The following is a 26539-nucleotide window of genomic DNA, read 5'->3' on the forward strand; positions in this document are numbered from 1 at the left end:
ATATTAACAGTAGTGGTACCATAAACCCAGTAAGACTCCCTCTTTTCTTTTTTAAAATTGGGATAAAATCTTAAATATGTATCTTTAACCAAGGCAAATAAATATAAATGTGGACATGGCATAAAAGTGTATGAATTTCTGACAAAAGCTCAAATCACACTATCAGCAGACCTGGGACACTAACCTTTAAGACACAGTACCAACTGTAACTGTAAAATGGTATAATTTACAATTATAATTGTAAAATGGTATTGTGTCATGAAACACAACTAGAGGGTCAAATGGGTATGGGGAAAGGAATCAGTCTCAGGCAACTAAATTCACATTTGGAAAAGGCAAAAGTGGTCGTGTTGGGAAGAAGAACAAAGAAGAAAAAGAAGGGCTTCCCTGGTTGGCTCGGTGGTAAAGGATCCGCCTGTCACTGCAGGAGACACGGGCTCGATCCCTGGCCGGGGGAGACCCCACACGCTGCGGGCAACTCAGCCCGTGTGCCACAAGTGCTGAGTCTGTGCTCTAGAGCCCGGGAACTGCAACCACTGAGCCCACGGGCCTGAGTCTGCTCCCAGCAAGAGAAGCCACTGCAGTACGAAGCCTGCGCACCCCAACTAGAGAACCCCCACCCCCGCACTGCAGCTAGAGAAAAGCCCACACCGCAACAAAGACCCAACGCAGCCCAAAAGGAAATACATAAATAAAGTTATTAAAAAGACGACGAAAAGGTCTAGGAAAAAAATTTTGAAAAAAAGTACAGCATTCTTCAAAATCCACAGCTCTTCGTATCTGGAAAAATCTTACTGAAAGTCAAAATGCTGGTGAGCATTTATTTTCCCCTGCCATACGTACATTTTTTTGTGTATTAGAAAATTCAATTTCAAATTTCAGGGTCCCACACTGAACATTTACCAAACCCTGTGAGACAATTAAACTATCTTTGTTATAAGAACCAGTCCTGCAAAGCCAGCGAAATAGTCCCACAAAAAAAACCCTATTCCATCTGTGTTTAGATATGACTGAAGTCACTACACCCAAGGACAAATGGTTCTGAGAGAAAATCTTCCATCTTTCAGGACAGTGCCCACAGTGTTCTAACCCCGTTTATGGTGGGTTCTCGTATCTGCTGTTCGGCCCTAAGATCAGCGTTAGGGTTTTGTTAGTGTGTGTTAGGACGGCAATTACTTTTCAGATTCATTCGGTAGAATGACTTCTACACTAAAGGAGTATAACAAATAATACATATTCATTGAACTTTGCAAAGTGTTTTGACATGTTATTTTCTTACCATGTTGTACCAGGCACTGACAATATATTTCTCTTCCATCTCTCTTTGACTCTTTGTTTTCTCATATTCTTTCTAAAAAGCAAGCACATGCAAGCATGTAAAGATGAAAAACATTCGACACCAGTAAAAATCTAATTTATGCCCATCTAAATTCATGGGCACCACTGTACAGCTGGCCCTCTATATCCACAGGTTCCACATCTACAGAGTCAGCCCACTCCAGGCCCAAAACAGAAAACACAGGGCTTCCCAGGTGGCTCAGTGGTAAAGAACCCTCCTGCTAAGGCAAGAGACACGGGTTCCAGCCCTCGGTCGGGAAGATCCCCTGGAGAAGGAAACGGCAACCCACTCCAGTGTTCTTGCCTGAGCGATTCCATGGACAGAGGAGCCTGGGGAGCTACAATCCATGAGGTCAGGGGGTCACAAAGAGTTGGACATAACTTAATGAGTAAACAATGACAAAAACAAACAAAAAGCCATATATTCCAAAATAGAAAAAAACAGACAAAAAAATCCATAGCATTTACATTGCATTAGGTATTACATTGCAGGCAGATTTGTTACTGCCTGAGCAACCAGGGAAGACCCTGCATAACTAATCTGGAGATGGTTTAGAGCACACGGATGATGTACAGAGACTGAATGCAAACAACCACATTCACTACTGCCTACAAGGGACTTATGCATCCACAGACTTGGGTAACTGTGCCCTATAGATGTGGAGACTGTACACAGCAAGGCTTCTAGAATCAAAAATAAAAAAATCAAATGTCTTATCATATTATAGTAAACTACCTCCAATGAATGGAATTGCCGGTCCCGTTCCTGGAGCTGATTTTTAAGAGCTTGTATTTCTGGTGCTGCTCCTTGATTCTGTTTAGGATCTAAAGTACGGATAACCTGCAAAAGGAATAAAATAAAACAATTTAAGTCTCAAATCTACAGTGTATAACATCTACGGCAGCAGTTATCAAAAAAATAAATAAATAAACCTTATGCGAGTCCAAAACTATCTCATAAGGATATTTTAAAATTTGAATGTATGAAATGATGTTCTGCTGTTACAACTTCTAATTATAGACAAATTTAAAATTAAGTGAAAGAGTCCATCACAAGAAGTAATTCTGGCTTAAAATTCATCAATCGCAGCGCAGTGGACATGACTGACGGCAGTCTTCCCCTTTCTGGTCCTCTGACTTGATTCAGGGGCCTCTGCCTCTGACCAGGTGTGTGAGCAGGGAACGGGGCTCGATGTCCACACGCCTGTCACTGTGACCGTCTCCTCTGCCAGAGGCTGGGTGGGGTTTAGACTCGGGCAGGGGACACAAGTCTAGCTGGGACACCTGACGGCTTCCGGGAAGGGTCTTTTTGACCCAACAGTTTTACTATCAAAACCAGTCAAGCCTGTAGAAAAATGATCAATTCTACAGAAAACTTGAAAGAGCAGAACAGTGAAACCGCATTTCCTTTAACACAGACTTCTTAGGCTCCCCCTCCACTCCAATGCCTATTTCTACTTTTCATAAAATGGATTTTCACCCCAAAGTCTGGATTTATCTGATGACTTTCTAAAGGTAATTTATTTAACTGGTTCCAATAACCTCATTCTCTCTGGGAACTGCCAGCTAGGCCCAGAGCCACTTTAGATTCAGGCTGACCACAGCTGAGGCTCTTCGGGAGGCAGAGGTTGGCCCTCCTAGGGCGTGCAGCTCATCTTTTTGTTTTGGCCGCACAGTGCAGCATGTGGGATCTTAGTTCCCTGATCAGGGATCGAACCCATGCCCCCCAGCCTTGAAGTGTGGAGTCTTAAGGACTGGACCACCAGGGAAGTTGCTCACGCAGCTAACTTGAACTATTAGGCGAGGTGAGGACTGTCCCTCCTCTCCTACATGGAAAGGTGCTTTCCTCTTGATAATCAGAAGTTGCCCGGGGCTGGGGCACCGTTTCGGTCACTGCCTCCTGCTTGGGCACTTTTGGTCCGGTCTCCTCATGGTCTGAGAGGTCATGGTTCAGGCGTGTATCACGAGACGTCAGTGAACCACGATCAGAAAGCAGAGAGACCCGCAGACTCACACTTACACTTTTGGCTTTCTCTAGGTATTTCTTATATCGTTCTTCCATTTGCTTCATTTCCTCTTCTTTCTTCCGTAAAGCTTCTTGTAATTCTTCAATTTTTAAGGCTATTGATGAGACAGTAGACCGTAACAACTTTAAAAATACTTCAACTGACAAAACAGTAAATAGTTAACAGCTTTGAGAGATTGTTTGGTCTATTCTTACATATAATTTAATTTTTAAAAATCCACAATCTTTTTTTAACAGAAAGCTTTTCTTAGAAATAAAAACTACACTATGGAAGTACACAAATTATAAAAAGCATTCATTGAAGGCTAAAGGGATAACAAAATGTGGTCTATGTGTACAAATAGTTGAATATTATTCAGCTTCAATCCCGATACACGCTACAGCATGGAGGCATTACACCAAGTGAAAATGAAAGCCACTATGCGAAGTGAAGTACGCCAGACAAAAAAGGACAGATATTGTATGATTCCACTTTTACGAGTTGTATACAAGAGTCAAGTGCAAGGGGCTGAAAGCAGAATGGAGGTGACCAGGGGCTGGGAAGAGAGGAGGCGTCGCGTGGGTGTTTAATTAGTAGAGAGTTTCAGTTTAGACAGATGAACAAGTTCGGGAGATAGACAGTGGCTGTATGACATCGCAAATGTACTTAACATGTCACTTAACTGTATACTTAAAAATGGTTAAAATGGTCATTTTTATGTTATGTATATTTCACAACATAAAAAAAGTAAAAGTCTGTATTGCTCCCACCTCCACACAAAAGAATCAACAAAGTCAAGTTACCTACATGTGCAAATACCAACAAAAGTAAATTAAGTCTGGTTGACATACTGCAACTGCGCTACGAAGATAATTTCATAAAATACACATTAGCATTCATAGTTAAGGAAAAATGACAATGGAATTAGAAATCTAAGCACTATTGTATAGATGACCATACACACACACACACACTCTTTCTGTGCTTTCTGTGAATAGGGTACATTCCTTGATTGCTAGAAAATATATAATAGGGCCTATTTCTAAAAGAATAAAATTTTACATAAACGTATTATCATGAGGGTAATGCATGGCTAACCAACTGAAAACTGATCATCAGGAAAAACTCACAGCTGTTGTTAAATCTTGGCTCAAGATCTTCGATGATGGCCCTCTTCTTCTGCAGCTCATTATTGGCTTCATGCAGCTTCTCTCTGCAACAAAATATGTAACTGTGTCACCTACACTGTTTTGCATTTCCTTCACTTGAAAGATGTAAGTTCTTTATTCTCAGGATACAGTAGCATATAGCACACAAATGCTATGAAACAAAGATGCAAAGACTTAACCAACATAAACATATTAATATTTTCTAAAGGACTAAAACCTAGAGACAAAAATCTCAGAGTCTGAGATAGCAGCCATTCTTTCATATAAACCTTCAGCCCGGGGGGCCAAGTTGAGCCCGTGGCCCGTTTCTGTGTAGAAAGCCTTTAGGACACAGAGCCTTGGTTTACATACTGTCTACGGTTGCTCTCAAATCAGAAATCAGTGGTTGTGACACAGACTGTGGTTTGTAAAACCTAAAGCCACTGCTTTCTTGTTCCTCATAGAAAACGTTTCTGCCTCCTGATCCAGAGGGTCGCAGAGTCCTAGCTGGGACCGTAAATACTACTGTCAAGGCTGTTGTTTTCAGCTTTGCAGCTTGTGCTGATTTGTCATGGGAGCCATGGGGAACTGACACAGGCCTCCCCTTCACTAATAAGGTGTTTTTGATGAAGATTTTTACCATGTAGACGACTGAACACAGAACCATGGTCAGACAGTAGTTTTATGAAACAACAGGCATTCTATTTTCTGCAACAAGAGGCGGGAAATGACCAAAGGACAGACTTCAGCATGAAACTCCCTGCAGGTCACCTCCCAGTGCTGGGAGGTGACAGGTGCTGTTCTAGAAATGTAAGCACCTGCAGGGTTAGACTTGCTACCCCGTGTCAGTGGCTCGGAGCACTTGCTTTCCCCACATTAAAGAAGAAAGCGGACAGCATGCGGCAAACTGCCAGCCCAGAGAACTCTTTCCAATCCCCGCAGGACAGGCACGTGAGCTCTGTGCACCCAGGGTGTCTGGTTCACCACAGCCCACCAATGGAACTCTCCACCAGGCTGGCAACCCACGGCCACCCACACTCAATGTCTATAAGGACAGAGTTCGGCCAGGGTATGACAGAGAGAAGGACTCAAGTTGATACTAGGTGTGAGAGAAATCACAAAACACGCCTAACATCGTCAACCTCCAATAAAGAGGTTGACAAACACTTCTTCATGAGAAAACAAATGTTGTATTTTAAAATGGAATCTTCTAGATTAAAAAGTCCTGTTCGGGTATGCTTGCAATGCAAGGAAGTGTTTGAAAAGCTGCTACTGTTGACAAGCTTAATGATACTTTAAAACATTTATATAAAAAGGAAGGTTCAGCTGGCCACAGGCTCCAGAGCTGGTAGAGTGCAGCCTGGGGGCCAAATTCAGCCTGTGGCCGCTTTCAGGGTAGAAAGCTTTGGGGACACAGTCAGAGCACTGGTTTAGATACTATCCACAGCTGCCTTTGAACCACAGCTCAGTGGCTGTGGCACAGACCATGGGCCACAGAACCTGAAGCAAATGCTCTCTGTTCTCACAGGAAACACTTCTGCCTCTTGATCCGGAGGGTCACATAGTCCTACCTGGGCCCGTAAACACTACTGTGAAGACAGAAAACTCTGGAAGCTCACGTGAGAACACAGTTCTAATGCAGCAGTTGGTTGATTCAAGGACCTTGGGTGCAGATGAGCCTTTAGACCAGGAGAGCCCCAACCCCGGGGCCACAGGCTGGCAGCAGTCCGTGGCTGGTTAGGAACCAGGCGGCACAGCAGGAGGCGGGTGGCCAGTGAGGCGGTTTCGTCTGTATTTACGGCCGCTCCCTGCCGGTCGTGTCCACACCCGAGCCCCGCCTCCCGTCAGATCAGCAGGGGCGTTTATAAATGCCATGTGCTGGAATCATCCCGAAGCCATCTCCCCGCTCCCTGTCCATGGAAAAACTGTCTTCCATGAAAACCAGTCACTATTAACGTCTCTCATGATCGTCTCCACCTTGAGGGCCACCCGGGCCCCTGCCTAGATGCTCTGTAACCACCAACACAAAACACTTCTGCTTCTCTGGATAACCCGACAATGGCTGCAACAGCTTTTATACTCACAGATGCTCTTCAAGCTTCTTCTTTAGAAGAACTGACTGAAAATGGAAAATAGAAAATAGTTTATTACTTGACATTTTAACGAATACATTAATTACTTTAAAAAAAAAAAATGAAGAGTACTTGTTCAGGGTTGCAAGTAACTCTGAGCAAGCCCTCAGTAAGTTCTCTGGTCAAAGTTTGAAAATATATGATGTACCCAAGTTTGTTTCTCTCTGATAAGGGAGACAACAGCTCATAAGTGATCGCAATCAGTATAAAAAAAAAACCCCAAACTGCATATCTAAATTCTCTATAGCCAGGGACATGAATAAAAAAGTCCTTCAGGTACAGACCTAATATTCTTGGACACAAGAGGCAAGTAAAGTCTAATAATAGCAAGAGACTTTCCCTAAGACTTTTTGGGATTCCCTGGTGGCTCAGACGGTACAGAATCTGCCTGCAAAGCAGGAGATGCAGGTTTGATCCCTCGGTTGGGAAGATCTCCTGGAGGAGGAAATGGCAATGCACTCCAGTATTCTTGCCTGGGAAATCCCACGGACAGAGGATCCTGGTAGGCTATAGTCCAGGGGTCACAGAGTCAGAACCAACTGAGTGACAAACACATATGCAAGATACTTTTTATCCACGCTATTGTCTTCCGTGCGTCATGGGATCAACTCATGCAAACACTTAATGACTTAATCCGAGATTCCTGATATGCACGGACTGCAAATAACTTACATGATGGAATGCGCAAATGAAGGAAAAGTCAGCCACAGCGTTTAACATGCTGGGGAATGCAGCTTTGGGTATTTAAAAAAAGTCTCCTGAGATGCAGGAGATCAGAACGTACGCAAAATAAGCAAAGAATAATGGCATTCCATACAGGACCGCCAGGTTTCATGATCAAACTCAGCACTAGTGGGGTACATATTATGAATGAATTTTATGAAGCAGTCCATGTTGAGATACATGGTTACATAATTAATTCGGTTGAATTCAAATAATACGGACTTAGAAAACAGACTGTCCAATCAGTGCAGAGCCACAGGGGGGAACACACCCCTCACACCGGGTCCTTCCAGTTTCAGCCCCCTGACTCAATAATGATTGCTGTAATCGCTTACTCCAGCCCATTCTGAGCCAGCCCTGGAATATTCAGATGCCCTGCTCTGCTGAGTGTGTCAACTGCAGCCAGGTGAATGGGCCACAGTGTTCTCCACCACTGCGTCCCCCAGGCAGAGAGGAAGACGACAATCCCGCTGGCTTTTGATTACTGCTGTCCCTTCTCTGGTGCCCAGGGTGAAATGAACACATTTTAAAAAAACATCTTAGCTTTCATTTTGCACTCATGTTTTGATTAGGTTCTAAGCAAAATTCATTGTCGATGTTTATTCTGAGACAGTGTGCAGGAAGTAAGATGATGATTTAATCTCTCAAAAGAGAGCGGTTACCAGGCTGGGCACGGCACTGAAGCTTGTCACAGGTGTTGACTTGTGTTAACCTCACCACAGTGGGTGCCACCAACCCCTCTCGGGGCTGAGGGATGCCCGGGCGTTTCCAGAGGCAGAGCCCGCACTAGAGCCCAGGCCTGCAGACCCCAGCGTCTATGTATGGCCTTCATGCCCCTGCCTCCTGGGCCGCATGCCTCCCCAGCTGAAGACTGGTACTCTCATAAAGCACGGCAGGAGGGGGCCAGACCGTGGCAGCAAGCTCGCATCAGAACACTTTATAAAAACAAACCAGTTATGACATTGGGTAGGAGCGCAGCGGGGAGAGAAAGGAGCGAGTTCCTTTCAGTCTGACTTGTTAGGTTTTTGATATCCTTTAAGTATCTTAATTGTAAAGGACATAAACCTATATTGGTTATCTTCATTTTGCATAGAAGCCCCGTAATTTAAAATTTCAACAACATCAACTATGATGGCAGATAATGCATAAATCAAAACACTGCTCAATATATAGAAATGAATAGGAAGCCATACTTACAATAGCCTTGAGCAGAGACCATGCCAAGAGACAGAGAGGACACATTAGTATGAAGCATACACAGCAGCCAACAGAAGGAACGATTTAGTAATTCATGAACAGAAGTAAAAGATATGCATTTTGTTCAAAAAATGTACATTTTTCTTTCTTCTACGATCTCATCCTGTCTTGTTCTCTGGAGTTTTATACATTGTGGCTAGCTCAAATTATCCATATGCCTGGATAGAACCAATGCTTTTCTGCTTCCACGCTAAAAATAAATGACATAAAAATAATAATAAAAATGTGCAGACCATGCTACTCTGCCTTAGGTCACAGGACTATGCTTTTGATAACAGAAATGGGCGGAAAGTGTGTTTCTTCGGAGGATGCCTCTCACTTGGCAGGGGTTCTGTGCATGGAATGCTGGTTGAGGCAACGCTGCAGGTTGAGTGAGAGACAGAAGACAAAGCGTCAAACGTCTGCTGGGCAAGAACCGCACGGCGTGGCCCACGTGTTCCTCCACATCGTGAGAGTGAGGAAAGCTTCCTTCTGAATCTTTATAGAGGAGAGCGCTCTAAGAGGAATTTCAGGAATTTACAGCGCAACATCTCATTAGCATCTGAACAGTCAAATAAACTAATTAATGCTAAAAGTACTTTTAGGGTTGGCAACTCATTTCTGAAATATCGTCTCTTGAAGTAGTGACGTGCAGCGTAAATAATTAGATTTCATTCCCACAGAGGTCTCTAATCAGGCCATGTAAAATTATTTTTTGTAGAATAAATCTCTTTCTGTATGTTTTAATATTAGAGAAACAAGTATAGCGGTTATTGCCCTGAGGCTGAGCAGATGCTGATGTTTTGCCATGTTCACCTCCTATGACCCACACATTCTTCTCCTCTCTGCAGATCAACAGGAAGTCTCCTCAGGTCCAAGACCAAAACCAAGACTACATTTACCTCAGTTTAAGGGACCTAGTGGTGCCACTGAACTAAGAAATGCCGCTTCGGCTCACTTCTAAGACCCTTTGGTGAGGTTTACTAGTATCTTCACGCCCGAATGGTGGCTCTGCTCGGCACTAGTGTTCTGGATAAAAGCAAACTAGTTCCAGTTTACTAAGGGAATGAGGTAGTTTAAATGCTGGTGAGAATCTGGGGAACTGGGGATCCATGTGGGGAGCTAAGAAGGACAACAAATTAGAGGATAAGCTGCAACCTGTGACCTCAGAGAGCACGTGGCCAGCGTAACCCAGACGGTGCTTAAGAAACCCAAGAAATCAGGTCACGGATGAGCTTTCGGATCTCACACCCTGAGGCCTTGAGCAATACCGTTTTGTCTTCACACCCTCTTACATTACTAAGGCTGGATGGAACTGGATGGGTCTACAGCTTTGACGCAGAGCGCCCAGAATGACTCCAATGAGAACAACCAAACAGGTTTATACTCAAAAGCCAGATTACGCTGGTAATGAGAAAAAAATCACCAATTGACGGAAGCAAAGATTGGTCATGAACATTCGGTTTTTATCCCCTCTTCACATTACTTTTGAGGACTCTGCAAGTGTAGCTCTACTGTACACAGCTCATTAAATGTGCAGGATTTGCAAAACATGACTGCCGCACGCCTTCATCAGACTGACTGCTACGTGCCGCGTGAGCACCTTGATGGGCAGGGAGCAGGAGGAGGTGAAGGAGGAACTGTTTCTGCCTCCACATCCGTGCTGTATCCTAGGCGAGCACCCGCCGAGCAGGCAGGGCTCTGACACACGGGCAGAGGGAAAAAAGGTCAGCGAGCTTCTATCTGAGCGTGTGTGTGTGTGTGTGTGTGGCCAAGCGCAAGGGCAGAAAGAGGGACTCATAAACCTGGAGAGGGTAGGATTCTAGGAAGGGCATTATTTTCATAAAACCAAATTTACATCAAACAGTGCTACTTAAGCATGCTAAGATTGTGTCAGCACTTTTTTTTTTTTTTTGACCAGAAGGAAAATCAATACTCTGAAAACTGTGTTGAGCATCTGTGGAACACAAAAGCCCAATTCCTTAGCTAAAAACCACAAATGAACTTCTAATTCCCAGCAGGGTGAATCTGAGACAAAAAGCACTGTCTGGTCTTTTTATAAGCAATGTTAGTAAAAGGAAAACACTGTTTCTTTTCTATAACCAATATCATCACAATTATGTTGATAGAGACCATCAAAAAAAAAAAGTTACAGCTTTTCTAAACATTATGAAACTATTGGACCATAGTTAAATTATATAGTATACTTTTAATATACTCATAGTATAAAGTAAGACTTACATCTTCCGCCTTTGAGCCTTGCTCCTGTAAAGACTTTTGCAGTTCTTCCACTTGGGACTGTACTTCTAGGAGTCTCTGATTCACCAGCCTAGGAATCAAACGCACATTAATTTTCCAAGTTCTGACTGAACTTATACCTTTTCCCTTAGGTTTTCATATAATGAGCAAAACAAAGTCTCATATTACAGTTGGAGCAATTCACTTTTCTCATTACTTTTTGTATAGCTTGAAATTTTGACGATGACATCCAATGCAGTGTTTTTGACTGACACATTGTGTTGAGCTGGTGTACCCGTGCACATATATTCGTCTGAAATTCACTTCAATATGCATTTATTCAAATGAGTGCTCAGCGCAGTGCTAAAAGATCCTCGTGGGCTGTCGCTGGCGGTCCAGTGGTCAGGATTCAGCTCTTGCACTCCCAGGGACCTGGCTTCAGTCCCTGGTCAGGGAACTAAGGTCGGGCAAGTCTCCGGGTGCAGCCAAAAACAAAAAAACTGCACTTGGGGAGGCAAAATGTAAACAAATAAAATTCAAGATAAATACTTCAACACAGCACACAGAAGTATACAGAGGAGTGAGAACTGCTCAAAGAAGCGAGGACCACACCTAATAGTGTGGAGGAGTCAGGCCTCACCTGAACCAAGACCAGAACAATAAATAAAATGCTTGTGTGGTTAATGGTGGAAAGGATTCAAGACCAAGAATTCAGCATGTCCACAGCGCACAGAAAGGGAGCAGGCACAATGAGTTCAGGAATTATAGAATTCTGAATTCAGGCTGAATTCAGTTCAGGCTGAATTCTACGTTATGAGGGGAAGGAAGGCTGCAGATGAAACCAGAGGAGAGGCTGGGCCACCTTGTGTCAAATTCAAGTGTGTTTTCATTTATCCTGTGCTCAGTCGCTCAGTTGTGGCCAACTCTTTGCGATTCTATGCACTGTAGCCCGGCAGGCTCCTCTGTCCATGGGATTTCTCAAGCAAGAATACCGGAGTGGCCTGCCATTTCCTATAACTGCGCCTAAAATTTGGTTGCAAGGGAAAAGCCCAGCCAGCCTTTAAAAATGCTGACTCTGGAGCTCTGTCTCCACAAATTCTCTATAGATCATTAGGCTGCAACGGTGGGGGGACTAGTGGGTCTTGGGTGATGCTGAAGGAGCCGAGAGTATTTCAGAAAGATGACGGTGCCATGAGAGTCGAAGAGATCATTTTGGAAGGCGGAGAGCAGCAGGAAAGTAGGAACCCCGGGCGGAGGCCACCACACTGATGACCACGCTTCCCTGAAACAGACGGGGTCAGAGGAGGAGACGCACAGATGAACAGAAGGAGCAAAACACCACCGAAGATTTTACTCTCAGCGGCCAAGAGCTACTTACTGCGAAAGGGAACGCAGGAGGAATAGGCTGAGCCACAGCACAAAGAAACTTGCTCGCTATTTGTTGAAAATGGAGTGATGGGAAATGCCTGTCAATTGGCTGGACCCTTGCAACTGGCGCCCAGCAGGAGGGCGCAGCAGACCCTATAGACCCGAGAGCCGTCTGGCGACGACTGGGGCCATGAGCATGAACGACAGTGGCCGCAGAAAGTGTGGCCCAGCACACGAGAGACCAGGAAGGCGCACGAGAGACTAGGAAGGCCCCCAGCAGATCACCAAGCAGAGGGCGGAAGGGACGGCTCACCCTGGAGAGGAACCAGGGACTCAGAAGGAACGAGCCAGGGCTGCTCCTGAAGCTGAGAAGAACTGAGGAAGGGGAAGAACCATGAACATGGTAAAGAGGGGAGGAAGGGAAGTCCAGGGTGCTCCCACGGGGCTGGCGGGTCTAGTAAAAAACACTTTAGAAAAAGTCAGATGCCCCCAATTAAGGACAAAACAGGGCAGTGACTATTTAGAATCCAAACAGCCAAGAATTTCGGCATGAAATTTTTTTTACTCAACAAGAAATTCTTATTAGAAACCTCCAGGTGCTATAATTTAGTAAGAATCACAGTAAAGATATAATAAACCTATAATAATAATTGGTATTTTTTCACATGAAGGAATCTGCTTTTCCACTCAGTGAAAGAATTATCTGAAAATTCATATTCAATATGGGAACAGAGGCACATAAGTACATTACTGACTGTAAATTTGTTTAATTTTCTCAGGAAGCAATAGGGAAAATATATCAAACTCTAAGACTATTTCAACTTTCCATCCTAGTGATTTTTGAAATTTATTTCGTCAACAAATACTATTACTAGGTGGAGGCCATTGTAAATGTCGTAACACATCGTCTAAAATAGTGGTTCAAGTACAGCTCAAGCGTGTACACACGTGTATGAAGCTATAAAATGTGTGTAAATACATATGAAAAAGTTCACCGACAAAAGAAGTGAGGATTGTAATGCCGACCTCGAGGGTGAGAGATTCCGAGGGGGCTCTACTCTGGATCCTTCGTGCCTCTCCTCATACTGCTGGAAGGTCAACAGGTATCACGGATTTTAACAAATGCCCACTTACTGGCAAAACTAACTGCAGAGGACTTTGGAGGCTGAGCTCTCCTTCTAAGGTGAGGTATGGCGTGAGCAAGTTGGATTTACGGTCACACAGCTGTAAGACTCAGTGGGACTGAAGCTCTGCTTGCGGGTTCTAGTCCAGTGCTGTCAACTAGTAGGTTAAGGCAGAGACCAGGTAATGCAAGTACTTATCAAACTCAGCAAGACAACACACGATAATTCACCTAAGAGGAGAAGCATCCAGTGAGGGGGACGACGTGAAGGACAATGTTTTACAAATATGGCAGAAGACAGACTGGTGGACTAGAGGCTTTGCAGTCAGGTAGCCTGGGTCTCAGTCCAAATTCCTCCATCTGCAAAACTTTAGTAAAGTAAGACCACATGTTTAAAACACTCAGCACAGTGTTTGGAACAAACAGTGGCGTAATAAACGCGGCTGCTACTATTCCTACTGTGGCAGGTCGTAACGCCCACAGACGGCCGTGGCCCACGGCAAGTTACCGCTGTTGCAATCTGAGAAACCAACGCGGCTGTGAACAACAGGCGCTTGGGAGGTAAGCAGTCATCTGGACACACAAGTGCTATAGTGCGAATGACAACTAGTTGTTCTGTTTTTAAGGAGAAAAGGGCAAAAGCTGTAGTAAGGCCTGTGAAAGACATGGCAAGCGTGACAGAAGATGTAGCAGGTGTTGGTTCCCTGACAAGAGATCAGTGTCGGGAGAAGGCTCTCCTGCTGCTGCTGTTGCTGCTGCTAAGTTACTCAGTCGTGTCTGACTCTGTGCGACCCCAGAGATAGCAGCCCTCCAGGCTCCTCCGTCCATGGGATTTTCCAGGCAAGAGTACTGGAGTGGGGTGCCAATGCCTTCTCCGAGGCTCTCCTGACTAAGATGCTAAGATACAGTGGAGGCCGAGGATGGAGGGGTCAATCAAGGTGCTCTCACCTGGGCTCTGCATGATTGCCACCTATTTTCCACTGTTCTCATTCCTCTCCCTTCTCTTTTCCCACTTTTTCTAAGTATTTTTTTAATAAAGTACTCATTATCTCTGCTCCTAAGAGCTGATATGCAAATGTCTCCTTCTGTTTATATTCAATTACGCTCTAATAAATCACCCTATTGTGTACACTGTTTGCTGATTCTCCCTCAGCAGGTTTAAAAATTAAAGTCACAGGAAGAAAGGTGGAGTATGTAAAACTGTCATAACAATTTTGACTCTCAAGACTGACTCATACCTGGAAAATGCCAAATCTATCAGGCATAATAAGCAAAGAATCTGTAATATCACATAAACTGTGAAACTATTTATAAAAATGTCAAATCCCTCAAAAAACGACAGAATATCACAGCTCTAAGACAAAGAAAAGACACCATATGTTTGGGATCTAAGAAACGTTTCCAAAAAGGAAAAGAATCAGAAGATTGTCACAACAAAATATAAAAGTAATCCTTGCCAGAGTAAGAATTGCTTTTAAAAGTAGTTGGAATGACTGCCTACTGCAATACTCTGAAAACTTACAAGCAGGAAAGTGATGTGCTTATTAGATTTGCAGACTCTAAATTCTCAAAATAATTGAATTATTCATAAGATGGATGATTTCCAACTAGAGTAGCAAGGATTAACAGATTAAAATAAGAAAGCTCTATCAATTCATTATGAGGGTTCCCACTATTTTCCTTACACTAACAGCTTCTTTGAAACATCAGCTTGTCTAAACAAGGCAAACTTATTAATCTGATCATGACGACGAAGTAAAAGTGTCTCCAAAGACTGTCAATTAATGGTGACATTATTTTATCCTCTAGGTTTTTTTTAAAAGATTTTATTTATTTTTAATGAATTAATTTTGCTTTTGGCTGCGCTGGGTCTTCGTTGCTGCGTGGGGGCTTTCTCTAGCTGTGGTGAGTGCAGGCTAATCTCCAGTTGTGGTGCGTGGGGTTCTTATTGCCAAGCCTTCTCTGGCTGCTCTAGGGCGTTCAGGCTTCAGTAGCCATTTCCCCGGGCCCTAAAGCATGGGCTCAGGAGCCGCGTCCCCCGGGCCCTAGAGCACGGGCTCGGTAGGTGTGTACCCCGGGCCCTAGAGCCGGAGTCACGTCCCCCAGGTCCTAGAGCACAGGCTCGGTAGGTGTGTACCCCGAGTCCTAGAGCACGGGCTCAGGAGTCATGTCCCTCGGCCCTAGAGCACAGGCTCAGGAGTTGTGGTGCATGGTCTTCATTGGTCCTCAGCACGTGGGGGCTTCCTGGACCAGGGATCGAACCCATGTCTCCTGCACTGGCAGGCTGTTTAAGCTTCTAGTTTTAATTAGTGATTAGGAAGGGGGAACGGCGGGACTTCGGTATCGTTTTGCCTGAAGAACTGAAGATGGGGCTTCTATCACAGAGACACAGCCCTTTTGGGCAAATCTGCCCATAAGTGGAAAAAGTACTTGTGAAATGAGATGGAGGAGAACACTCTCATTTGCCCCTGCAGCTCGGATCTGTGTTTTAAGGGATCAGATCACGGCGAGTGGAGTGGCCGCCACGCCCTCACCTGTTCTCTGTCTCCAGCTCATTCTTGCGGAGGTTGGCATCATCCAGAAGGCTCTGCAGCAAGGCGATCTTCTCATTGTCGGAACCCTCCTGGTTGATTTTCAACATCTTATTCTCATGCTGAAGACGAATGAGCTTCTCCCTGAGAGCAAAAGAAAAACAGATTAACATGGTTATCAAAATCCAGCGAGGCACCGTTACAGATTTAATACGTAGAACAGAAATGAAAGAAAAAAAAAGAACTTGCAAGAAATTTAGCTCCTAACTGGCTGAGACAGCACATCTCAGGTCTTAAGCCCTTTCTTTTTATAATAGAATTGATGGTCTGAAGATAAACAATCTCCAAATATCATGATGTATAATGAATGAGGTTTCAAAATCCTATTTTCTTTCTGATTTAAACATTTACACATTCTGCCAAACTGCTCAAAAGAAGAGATGTATAACCACAAGAAAAAAAAAATTTTTTGTAGTTCTTTGTGGCGATGGATACTAACTGAACTTACTCTGGTGATCATTTCACAACATATACGTATCCTTCATTCACATGTCAAATCATTATGTTGTACACCTAAAACTACTACAGAGTTATATGTCAATTACATCTCAATTAAAAAATTGTATCTCTTTATTTTTAGTTTATGAGGTTTCTACCTTTTCCACACCCTTAACATTAGTGAAAATTATCACTTTTAATAGATTTTTGCAAACTGGAAAAGAAAATCTCACTATGTGTCAAGAATACTGACCTATGTCAATACTGGTCTATTAACATGTTGAGAAGTTTCACCCCTTGCACTGTTTCACCTTGGTAGCTCTTGTAGACACAGAGCATATTTTAATTTTACTGAGTAATACTCAATAGAAGCCATTTTGTTGAATCTTCATCATTGTTCTTTTCTCTCAGTTTAAAAATTCAACTTCATTACCTAAAAGCTTCCTTAAAATTTGTTTTTTGGACATAACCATTTATTTATAGGGGCTTCCCAGGTGGTGCCAGTGGTAAAGAGCCTGCCTGCCAATGCAGGAGACATAAGAGACGCAGGTTTCATCCCTGGGTTGGGAAGATCTCCTGGAGAAGGAAATGGCAACCCACTGCAGTATCCTTGCCTAGAGAATCCCATGGTCAGAGGAGCCTGGTGGGCTACAGTCCATAGGGTTGCAGAATCGGACATGACTGAAGCGACTTAGCATGCAGCATGCATTTATTTATAAATAATTCATAAAATAAGTATTTATTTGTGAAACAAATTTTATTGGTCCAATAATAAAGTACCATATCAGATGACAAAGAAGTAAAAGGTATTCAAGATGCTTCTAAAATTGGTGTTGCGTTACACACCTTCTGTACTTAAACAAATGCTAACAATAATAAATACTGTCTTCATTTATTCAACAAATGTTTGAATGCCTATGGCAACTTTCACAGTTTATAAAACTTTTACATAACTGTTATTTTAGCTAATACCTCCAAGGATGCTATCAAGAATCAAGGCTGGTGTTAACTTAAAAAGGGGGCAAATTAGCCCAAACAAGGTAAAAGCAATATTCAGGATTAATCATTATCCTTTTGCTGGACAGCTGATGCTTTCCAATCATTTACTCATTCTTATACGTAAAGCCAGGCATACACTAAAATAAATGGAATATTTAAAATACAAATGTAAGGAATTTCTGAGGGAAGAGCAATAGAGACAGGGTGATGTTTCCTCCTGACTCTGCTTCTGTCTTCCCCAGACCATTTCTTGAACTTAGGTAATAAATCTCAGCGACCAAGTATTTTGCAGGCTGATGGCTAAGCATAGCCTTTGTCTTTGGGCCAAGTGGTTTCACGGCTAAACGTCTGCTGAGGATACCCAATCAGAGATGTGTTTGTCTGCTGTGTATGTGTGAGACCCTGTCCTCCCCAAGAGAGAAACCAGGCTTCTGTATGGCCAGCTGAGAAGGTCTCTAACGTGCTGCAATCAAGGACACAGAACCTCGAGTTCAGGTTGAAAGTGTCAGTGATAAAGAGTAAGGAACTGGTCCTCTATATCACAGAGGAGTAAGTTTTCTACAACAATACTGTGAAGTGTGGCTGGACTTCACCATCTTCTTACCTGATTTCCGGTGTGACGATCTCTGCTGCAAGACTGTCTGAAGACTCCTGACTTCCCAGAGGCATCAACCCTGTAACACATAAGCACTGACGCAAGGTCAAGAGGGACCACAACCACCTCCTTTAGTCCCCATATGAACCCTACTTTGAGCATTAAAGTACAAAAACTACGTCACAGTTGCCTTCCATCATCATCATCATTTTAACATTTTTAAGTGTACAATTGAGTAACGCGAAGTCCTATGCTGATGCCAAGGCACCATTTTGTGGAAACATCACTACTGTCTATTTCCAAATGCTTTCATCACTCAATACATAAAATCTGTAACCATTAAGCAGTAACTACTCCCCACTGCTTTCTCCTTTAGCCCCTTGTAACTTTACTGCCAGCGTCTGGCCATTCTAGATACCTCACGCCAGCATCTGTCCTTCGGTATCTGGCTCACTTCACCTAACATGCTGCTTTTAATATTCATCTATGTTGCAGCATTTATCAAAACTTCATCTCTTTATATGGCCCAATAATATTCCATTATACATACATATCGCATTTTCTTTATTCATTTATCTGTTGACGGACACATGGGTTGCTCCTGCCTTGTGGCTAATGTGAATAATGCTGCTGTGAACACTGGCATACCAGGATCTAGTTGAGTCCTTGCTTTGATTCTTTTGGGTATACACTTAGGAACAGAATTTTTAGATCATATGATAACTTTAACTTTTTATTATAAAGAACCACCAAACTCTTCCACAGTGGCTGACCCATCTTACATTCCCACCAGCAATGCAAGAGGGCTCTGATCTCTCCACATCCTCATCAACACTTGTTATCTCCCTTTTCTTTCTTTTTTGATGACAGCCATCCTGATGGGTATGAAGTGGGACCTCACTGTGGGTTTGATCTGCATTTCTCTAATGACTAACGATGTTGAGCACTGTTTCATATACAAATTCTGGCCATCTGGATATCTTCTTTGGAGAAACGTGTCTTTAAGTACTTTGCTTGTTTGCTGCTAAGCTGTAGAAGTCCTTTATACTCTCTGGACATCAACCACTTATCAGATAAAGGATCTGCAAATATTTCCTCCCATCTTGCACGCCACCTTTTCACTCTATTGACAGTGTTCTTTGACACAGAGAAGATTTTCATTTTGATGAAGTCCAGTTTACCTGTTACTCCTTTTGCTGCCTGTGCTTTTGGTATCAATTCCAAGGAACCCCTGCTGAATCCAACATCATGATGATTCTCTATGGTTTCTTCTTAAAGTTGTACAGTCTTAGTCCTTACATTTAGGGTTCCATTTTGACTTCCTTTTCGTATATGGTATAAGGATGGACACCTTCCTTCTTCTGGATGTGGACATCCAGCTTTCCCAGCACAATCTTCTTGAAAGACTTTCCTTTCCTGCACTAAGTTGTCTTGATGCTCCTCTTCAAAATCAGCTGACCGTCTACGGGAAGGTTTATTTCCAGACCCTTTATATTCTGCTCCATTGGTCTATACATCTGCCCTTTCACCTATACATACTATTTGGATTACTCTAACATTTTACCAAGTTTTAAAATCAGGAAGTGTAAGTCCTCAAGCTAATTTTTTTCTTTTTCAAGATTGTTTTGGCTTTTCAGGATCCCTTGAAAGTCTATGTAAACTTTAGGCTGGGTTTTTCAATTTCTGCAAAAAATACTATCAGCATTTTGATAAGAATTGCACTGAATCTGTAGATTGTTTCCGTGATGTCATCTTAACAATATTAAGTCTCCAATGAACATGGATATCTTCCCGTTCAGGTTTTGATTTTTTTCAGCAGTGTTTTGTACTTTTCAGGGTACAAGTGTCTTCCTGGTTAGATTTAGTCCCAAGTATTTTATTCTTTTTAATCCTATTATAAATCAAATTGTTTTCTTAATTTACTTTCCATATTGTTCACTGCTAGTGTATAGAAATGTAACTCATTTTTGTGGTTTGATTTTATATCCCATAAATTTGCTGAATTCATTTTATTTGTTCTCACAATTTTTTTTCGTGTGTGTAGTTTTTAAAGGGTTTCAACATATAAGAGCATGTCATCTGCAAACAGAAATATTTTTGGTTCTTCCTTCCCAATTTAGATTTTTTTCCTTTGCCCAATTGCTCTGGCTACAACTTCCTGTAGCATGTTAACAGAAGTATAGAAGTGGTGGTAGCAGGCATCACTGTCTTATTCCTGATCTTAGAAGAAAAGCTTCTGGTTCTTCATCACTGAGTATGCTGTTAGCTGTGGGTTTTTCGTACGACCTTTCTCATGCTGCAGAAGTTTCTTTTCTAGTTTACGTTATTTTTTTAATGAAAGGGTTTTGGACGTTGTCAGTTGCCTTTCCTGCATCAATTGAGAGGATGATGCGTTTTTTCCTTCATTCTATTAGTGTGGTATATGGCACCCCACTCCAGTACTCTTACCTGGAAAATCCCATGGACAGAAGAGCCTGGTAGGCTGCAGACCATGGGGTCGTGAAGAGTCGGACACAACTGAGTGACTTCACTTTCACTTTTCCCTTTCATGCATTGGAGAAGGAAATGGCAACCCACTCCAGTGTTCTTGCCTGGAGAATTCCAGGGACGGGGGAGCCTGGTGGGCCGCCGTCTATGGGGTCGCACAGAGTCGGACACGACTGAAGCGACTTAGCAGTAGCAGCAGCTTACTACACTGATCTCTATGTCTCTCCTATGCGAGTTTCACGTTGCTCAATTATAGCAGTTTTACAGTAACTCTTTGTTTCTGTTTTTATGACATGGACCATTTTTAAAGTCTTTATGGAATTTATTACAATATTGCTTTTGTTTTTTACATTTGCATTTTTTGACCCTGAGGCATGAGGGATCTGAGCTCCCCGAAAGGGATTCAATCTGCATGGCCTGTGTTGGAAGGTGAAGGCTTCCCTAAAGTAACTCTTGAAATCAGGATGTGTATGCTCTCTAGCTTTTTATTTTTTAAGTTTTTTTTTTTTTTTTGATTATAGTGGACACTTTGTTTTTTCATATAAATTGTATCAGTAAAATCAGCTTGTCAATTTCTACAAAAAAGTCTGCTGAGAATCTGATTGGGATTGCATTGAATCTTTAGACCAATATGAAGAGAACCGCAGTCTCTCTCCACAACTGAATGTGGAATACCTTTACATTTATTTATATTTTTAATTTATCTTAGTAATGATTCATAGTTTTCAGTGTGGAAGTCTTGCATTTCTTTGCTAAACTTATTTGCAGTTTATTCCTTAAGATAACTACTGTAATTTCATTTTCTGATTATTTACTAATAGTACACAGAAATGTATTTATACACTGATCTTGGACATTGAAACTTGCTGAACTCAGCTGTCAGATCTCCTTTCCAATCTGAATGCCCTTCATTTCTTTTTCTTCCATGACTGCACTGGTGAGAAACTCCATGCTGAATACTGGTGGCTAGACTGAACAGCCTTGCTTTGTTCCTGGTCTTAGGGGAAAAGCATTTAGTCTTTCATCACTAAGTATGAGGTCAGTTATAGGATGTTCACAGATGACCTCTACCAGGTTGCAGAAGTTTCCTTCTATTCCTAGATTGCTAAGAGTGTTTACCATTGCTTATTTACAAAATGGAGAGACTCATTGACATAGAAAACAAACTTATGGTTACAAAAGGGGAAAGTGGGTGGGTGGGGGCATAAATCAGGAGTTGAGGATTGGCAGATGCAAGCTACTGTGTATAAAGTAAACCACAGGACTTCCCTGGTGGTCCAGTGGTGAAGAATCCACCTGCCAATGCAGGGCACACAGGTTCGAGCCCTGGTCCAGGAAGACTGCACATGCAGCGGAGCAGCTAAGTGCGTGAGCCACCGCTACCGAAGCCCACATGCAGAGAGCCCGTGCTCTCCACCAAGAGAAGCCACGGCAATGAGCAGCTCGAGCACTCTAACGAAGAGCAGTCCCTGCTCACACAGCTAGATAAAAGCCCACATGCAGCAACAGAGACCCAGCACAGCAAGAAAATAAACAGAGAAACAAAATTATATAAAAAAAAAACTGAGCTAGGGTTTGATAAGCTGGTTCAGAAACAGGTGAAGAGGATAAGGAAAGACAGTGGTGACGAGAACACAGCTGAAATGCAGGTATGCAGGCTGGGTGAGCTGGGAAAGGAGGCATCAGTATGGTCATTAGAGACCACAGAGGGGGCTGAAGGAGGATGGAGCAAATGAGCAGGTTTGGCAGAAAGAGGGCGCAGGGAAAAGGAGATTGCAGTCAGAGGAAAAGAGAGAGTCTAGTCTCAGGCAAAAGGAAAGCCAGGGGCTGAAAATATGAGTGGGAGTGAGCAGATGGTGAAGTGTACGAGCACCCAGCCAGGCTCACGTGCTCCCCAAGAGGTGGAAGGTAAATTCTCAGCTAAGTGCTGCTCCTTTCCTGTGAGGAGGAAAAGGTTTCTACTTTGGATGTTAAGTTCCCAAGTAGTGGGTGTTAGTGAACTGCTACCCACCCCACTTCTCAGCTGAAAGAAAGATCATTGATTTAGAAAGTCTGATATACTTTTAAAGAGGTCACTAGAAATTTTTCAGGTTTATTATTAACACAAATGATTTAACAAATGATTTATGCTTTTGATTTAATAAAACCCAAACATTTGAATGCATTCCCAGGTGGCACTAGCGGTAAAGAAACTGCTTGCCAATGTAGGAGACACAAGAGATGAGGGTTCAATCCCTGCGTTGGGAATATGGCAACCTACTCCAATATTCTCGCCTGGAAAATTTCACGGACAGAGGAGCCTGGTGGGCTACAGTCCACAGGGCTGCAAAGAGTCGGACCTGACTAACTGGCATATATATATATATATAAAATATATAAACATTTGAATATAAAATTAAAAAGTAGGTAAATAAATTTGGTCTCATAACTATCGTCTATTTTCCACAAAATCTGGGTAACAGTTCAAAATCTGTATCAATCTCATGGCCTCTTCTCCAGCTTCAAGTTCTTGTTTTTTGGGTGCAATCATCTTGTAATGAACCCTAACATTTTTCCTGATGCTACCGAAACAAATAGTCTTGCTTGGGCTTCTGAAACACTGTTACCTTGAGTTGTGAGCTGTCCTTCCTGAGCCTGAACACAGCGAAGCTCTTCAATGGTTTCCTTCAGAGAATCCCTTTCCGATCTCAACCTCTGGAGGGACATTAAGAACAAGGGAAGTCAGCTTCAACCTTCATGAATTTACTCATTAGTGGTCTCTGCCTTACCTGACAGAATGATAAACAGTGTGGAACATGAATATGTTATAGTTTTTAATCTTTTACAGAACAATCACAGAAGGAAAAGATTAGATTTTTCCCAGTTTAACCATACTGAATATATTCTATGGGCAAGGCAGTATTTTATCTAGTTAACTGTAAGAAACAAAACTATCTACTCCATTCTTAACAATGAGTATCTTATTATGTAAACAAAATTCTTTTCATGAAACATAAAAATCACACAACAAAGACAGTTCATGAATTATGACAAAGTAAAAATATTTTTAGAAGCTTCAAAATATGCTGAACAACAACAAAAAGAATTGTGTCCTCCGTAGTAAACATATAGAAAACAAAAGCTACATAAATTTATAGCAAATCACAAGTAAGATGATGGAAAAGAAGCATCAGTGGTACAAAAGTTAAATATACAGAAAATAAATTAGAATGAATAGTCTCTCAATCTTTTATTTTAGATCTATTTCTGAAACACAAATATGAATCTTCTTTAATTTAAAAATCAACAGGTGCAGGGAGCTCAAATCCGATGCTCTCTGACAACTCAGAAGGGTAGGAGGTGGGAGTGTGGTTCAAGAGGGAGGGGACATGCATGTACCTATGGCTGATTCATGTTGACAGATGGCAGAAACCAATACAATACTGTAAAGCAATTATCTGCCAATTAAAAATAATTAATTTGAAAAATCAATAGGATCTCTAAACTTTAAATTTATAAACAGAACAAGAAATTAACGTACCCAAAATAAGAATTAAATATCATTTTCTTAATTTTGACACTGATCAAAACCAAAATGCCAATATACATACTCACATCCTTTTCTTTTTGAAGACTGTCAACTTTTTCTTTTAGCCGCTTATATTCAAAATCTAATTTATCGGCTTTCTTCGATTCTTCAGATAATCTATTTTGTAGTTCTACTACCTGGCATAGAAAGGTATCATTAATTTTTATAATTTGACACATTAGAAATTATCAAATTTCTTCTATGGATCTATGAAGATTATCTTCCCCACAGACACTCAAAAAAAATAGATAAGTTACAGAAGCCTGACTCAGTGGAGAGAACCCAGGTACAGAAATCTGCCTGGATACTGTGGGTTCTAAAACCAAATCATCTGGAAGAACAAATGCTCAAACCTAGAAAAACCTATAGGACTTTCGTTTCCTGTAACACAGGTAACTGGGCAGTCTGGAAGTCCTTTCAGCATGAAGCAAAAGAAATGCTAAGGGGGAAAAATGTCTGATGGCATTGATAAGCTTGTAAGAAAGCCTGGGAGGTCAGTTCAGTTCAGTTCAGTCGTTCAGTCGTGTCCGACTCTTTGCGACCCCATGAATCGCAGCACGCCAGGCCTCCCTGCCCATCACCAACTCCCGGAGTGCACCCAGACTCATGTCCATCGAGTCAGTCATGCCATTCAGCCATCTCATCCTCTGTTATCCCCTTCTCCTACTGTCCCCAGTCCCTCCCAGCATCAGAGTCTTTTCCAATGAGTCAACTCTTCGCATGAGGTGGCCAAAGTACTGGAGTTTCAGCTTTAGCATCATTCCTTCCAAAGAAATCCCAGGGCTGATCTCCTTCAGAATGGACTGGTTGGATCTCCTTGCAGTCCAAGGGACTCTCAAGAGTCTTCTCCAACACCACAGCTCAAAAGCATCAATTCTTCAGCGCTCAGCCTTCTTCATAGTCCAACTCTCACATCCATACATGACCACAGGAAAAACCATAGCCTGGGAGGTCATCAGGGGCTAAAACTGGAGTGGAGGTTTGTGAGGAAGCTACGGGCACTGTGAGATGGCACCAGAAGTACCAGGGGCCCAGGCCTTTAACATATTGGGAGACAGGCAGTGGCTGTTAAACCATCTTGGATTCTGAAAGGTAGTGAGTCAGTAAATAGGTAGGTTAGGGAAAAAATCCATCAGCTGGCAAAGTCAGTAACGAAACTTGCCTGCCTTAAAGTGAGCGCTCTGGGTTTTATAAAGTGTAACTTGAAAATGTATAACCATAGCCTGTGGATACATGGATTTGTGTTAGAATTTTTGCCATATGTCTTGTCTGGCAAACCCTAAACCAATTAATTTAAGACACCCTGGTTGGTAACGCAGTGGTAAATCTGGCATACGAAACACACATATTGCCTGGAAGAACACAGTCTCAACCAGGTCCCCAGTACTCTCAAAGCTAAAGATGAGAGCAAAACCCCAAATCACAAAAGTGTTAAAGAAATAAACCACTAAGAACAACAGTCAGCAGAAAAACATTAACAGTACGAACAAAAGCAAAATAGAAGAATAAGCCCTCCAAGCAAGTTAAATTGGAGTTATACTTAAAGAAAAGAAAGAAAGAAACCTAAATTGTAAAAGGAATAAAATACCACTAAATATGATCACGTAGATGTGAATAGCCACCAAAAGAGAAGTTGCAGAAAGAGAAGTATTACAACGAAAAATAAAATAACATTACGCTCCAGATCAGAAACTAGTTCATGGGGTCACAGAATTGGAGACAACTTAGTGACTGAACAACAAGATCAGAAACAGAGAGAATGAGTATAATATTTCTATATTCTATAGCACAATTTCACCATCATAATTATAGGTACAGAATTCTTTTTCATTTATTCTGTTTGTAATTCATGGTTAATACTAAATCTGATGTCTTTCATTAATTCTGAAAAACGCTCAGCCATTCTTTCCTTCAAATAATGTCCCTCTATAATTCTGTTCTTCTCTCTGGAACTCTGATAAAATCATTTCTTATTTTAATTTAATACCCTTTAATCACATTTATAGCTTCTTTGGACTACATTTAACTTTCAGTAATTCTTTCAACTTAGTTGTATGTTGAAAATTTTCATAATGAAATGTGGAAAAATGTATTCACCAAAAAACCCCACCAGCCATACATGCTGTACAGGGTTGTTCTACTAAAACGTCTCTATTACATTAAGTGAATATAATTTTGATGCCAAAATCAGAAGACAAGGAAAGCATGAGATAGAAAACTTTGAGTAAACAAACTGTAGAGGTAAAATATTCCAAGTAAAATAAACCAAGTGAATCTAACAATGTGAAACAACAAATAAACCTGCTATGACTGAACTGAGCTTATCTCAGAAACGCAAGGATGGTTAAGCACAGGGATCTATGGATACAGTTCATCAGATTAACAGAAAGGAGAAGCAGCTCAGGCATCTCTCAAAGGCGTAGCTGATTAAATTCAACATCCGCTTATGAAAAACACTCATGAAATTAGGAATACAGCGAAATTTTGTTACTCTTAAGAAAAGGTGGCTACTGAAACCTAAAGCAATCCTTATAATATACTGGTAAAAC

At 42.0% G+C, this 26539-nt stretch overlaps 1 protein-coding gene across 6 annotated transcripts in view; it reads right to left on the reverse strand.

The window, feature by feature from the left end:
• The window catches only part of HOOK3 (hook microtubule tethering protein 3), a 101264-nt gene that overhangs the window by 24981 nt on the left and 49744 nt on the right, over positions 1-26539 (reverse strand). For 4 of the 6 annotated variants that reach the window (XM_025276504.3, XM_044927385.2, XM_044927497.2 and 1 more), the window contains exons 12-22: positions 24017-24127; positions 23029-23116; positions 17945-18014; positions 15847-15987; positions 10825-10912; positions 8545-8550; positions 6577-6611; positions 4475-4557; positions 3359-3459; positions 2075-2179; positions 1280-1351 (exon numbers count right to left, since the gene is read on the reverse strand). In XM_025276504.3, the coding sequence (XP_025132289.1) occupies positions 1280-1351; positions 2075-2179; positions 3359-3459; positions 4475-4557; positions 6577-6611; positions 8545-8550; positions 10825-10912; positions 15847-15987; positions 17945-18014; positions 23029-23116; positions 24017-24127 (900 nt within the window). The remainder of the gene's footprint in view (positions 1-1279; positions 1352-2074; positions 2180-3358; positions 3460-4474; positions 4558-6576; positions 6612-8544; positions 8551-10824; positions 10913-15846; positions 15988-17944; positions 18015-23028; positions 23117-24016; positions 24128-26539) is intronic. The other 2 variants (XM_044927412.2, XM_025276369.3) reach the window with 1 other exon arrangement.

This window comes from Bubalus bubalis, chromosome 1, assembly GCF_019923935.1.
Source record: "Bubalus bubalis isolate 160015118507 breed Murrah chromosome 1, NDDB_SH_1, whole genome shotgun sequence".
Taxonomy (NCBI): Eukaryota; Metazoa; Chordata; class Mammalia; order Artiodactyla; family Bovidae; genus Bubalus; species Bubalus bubalis.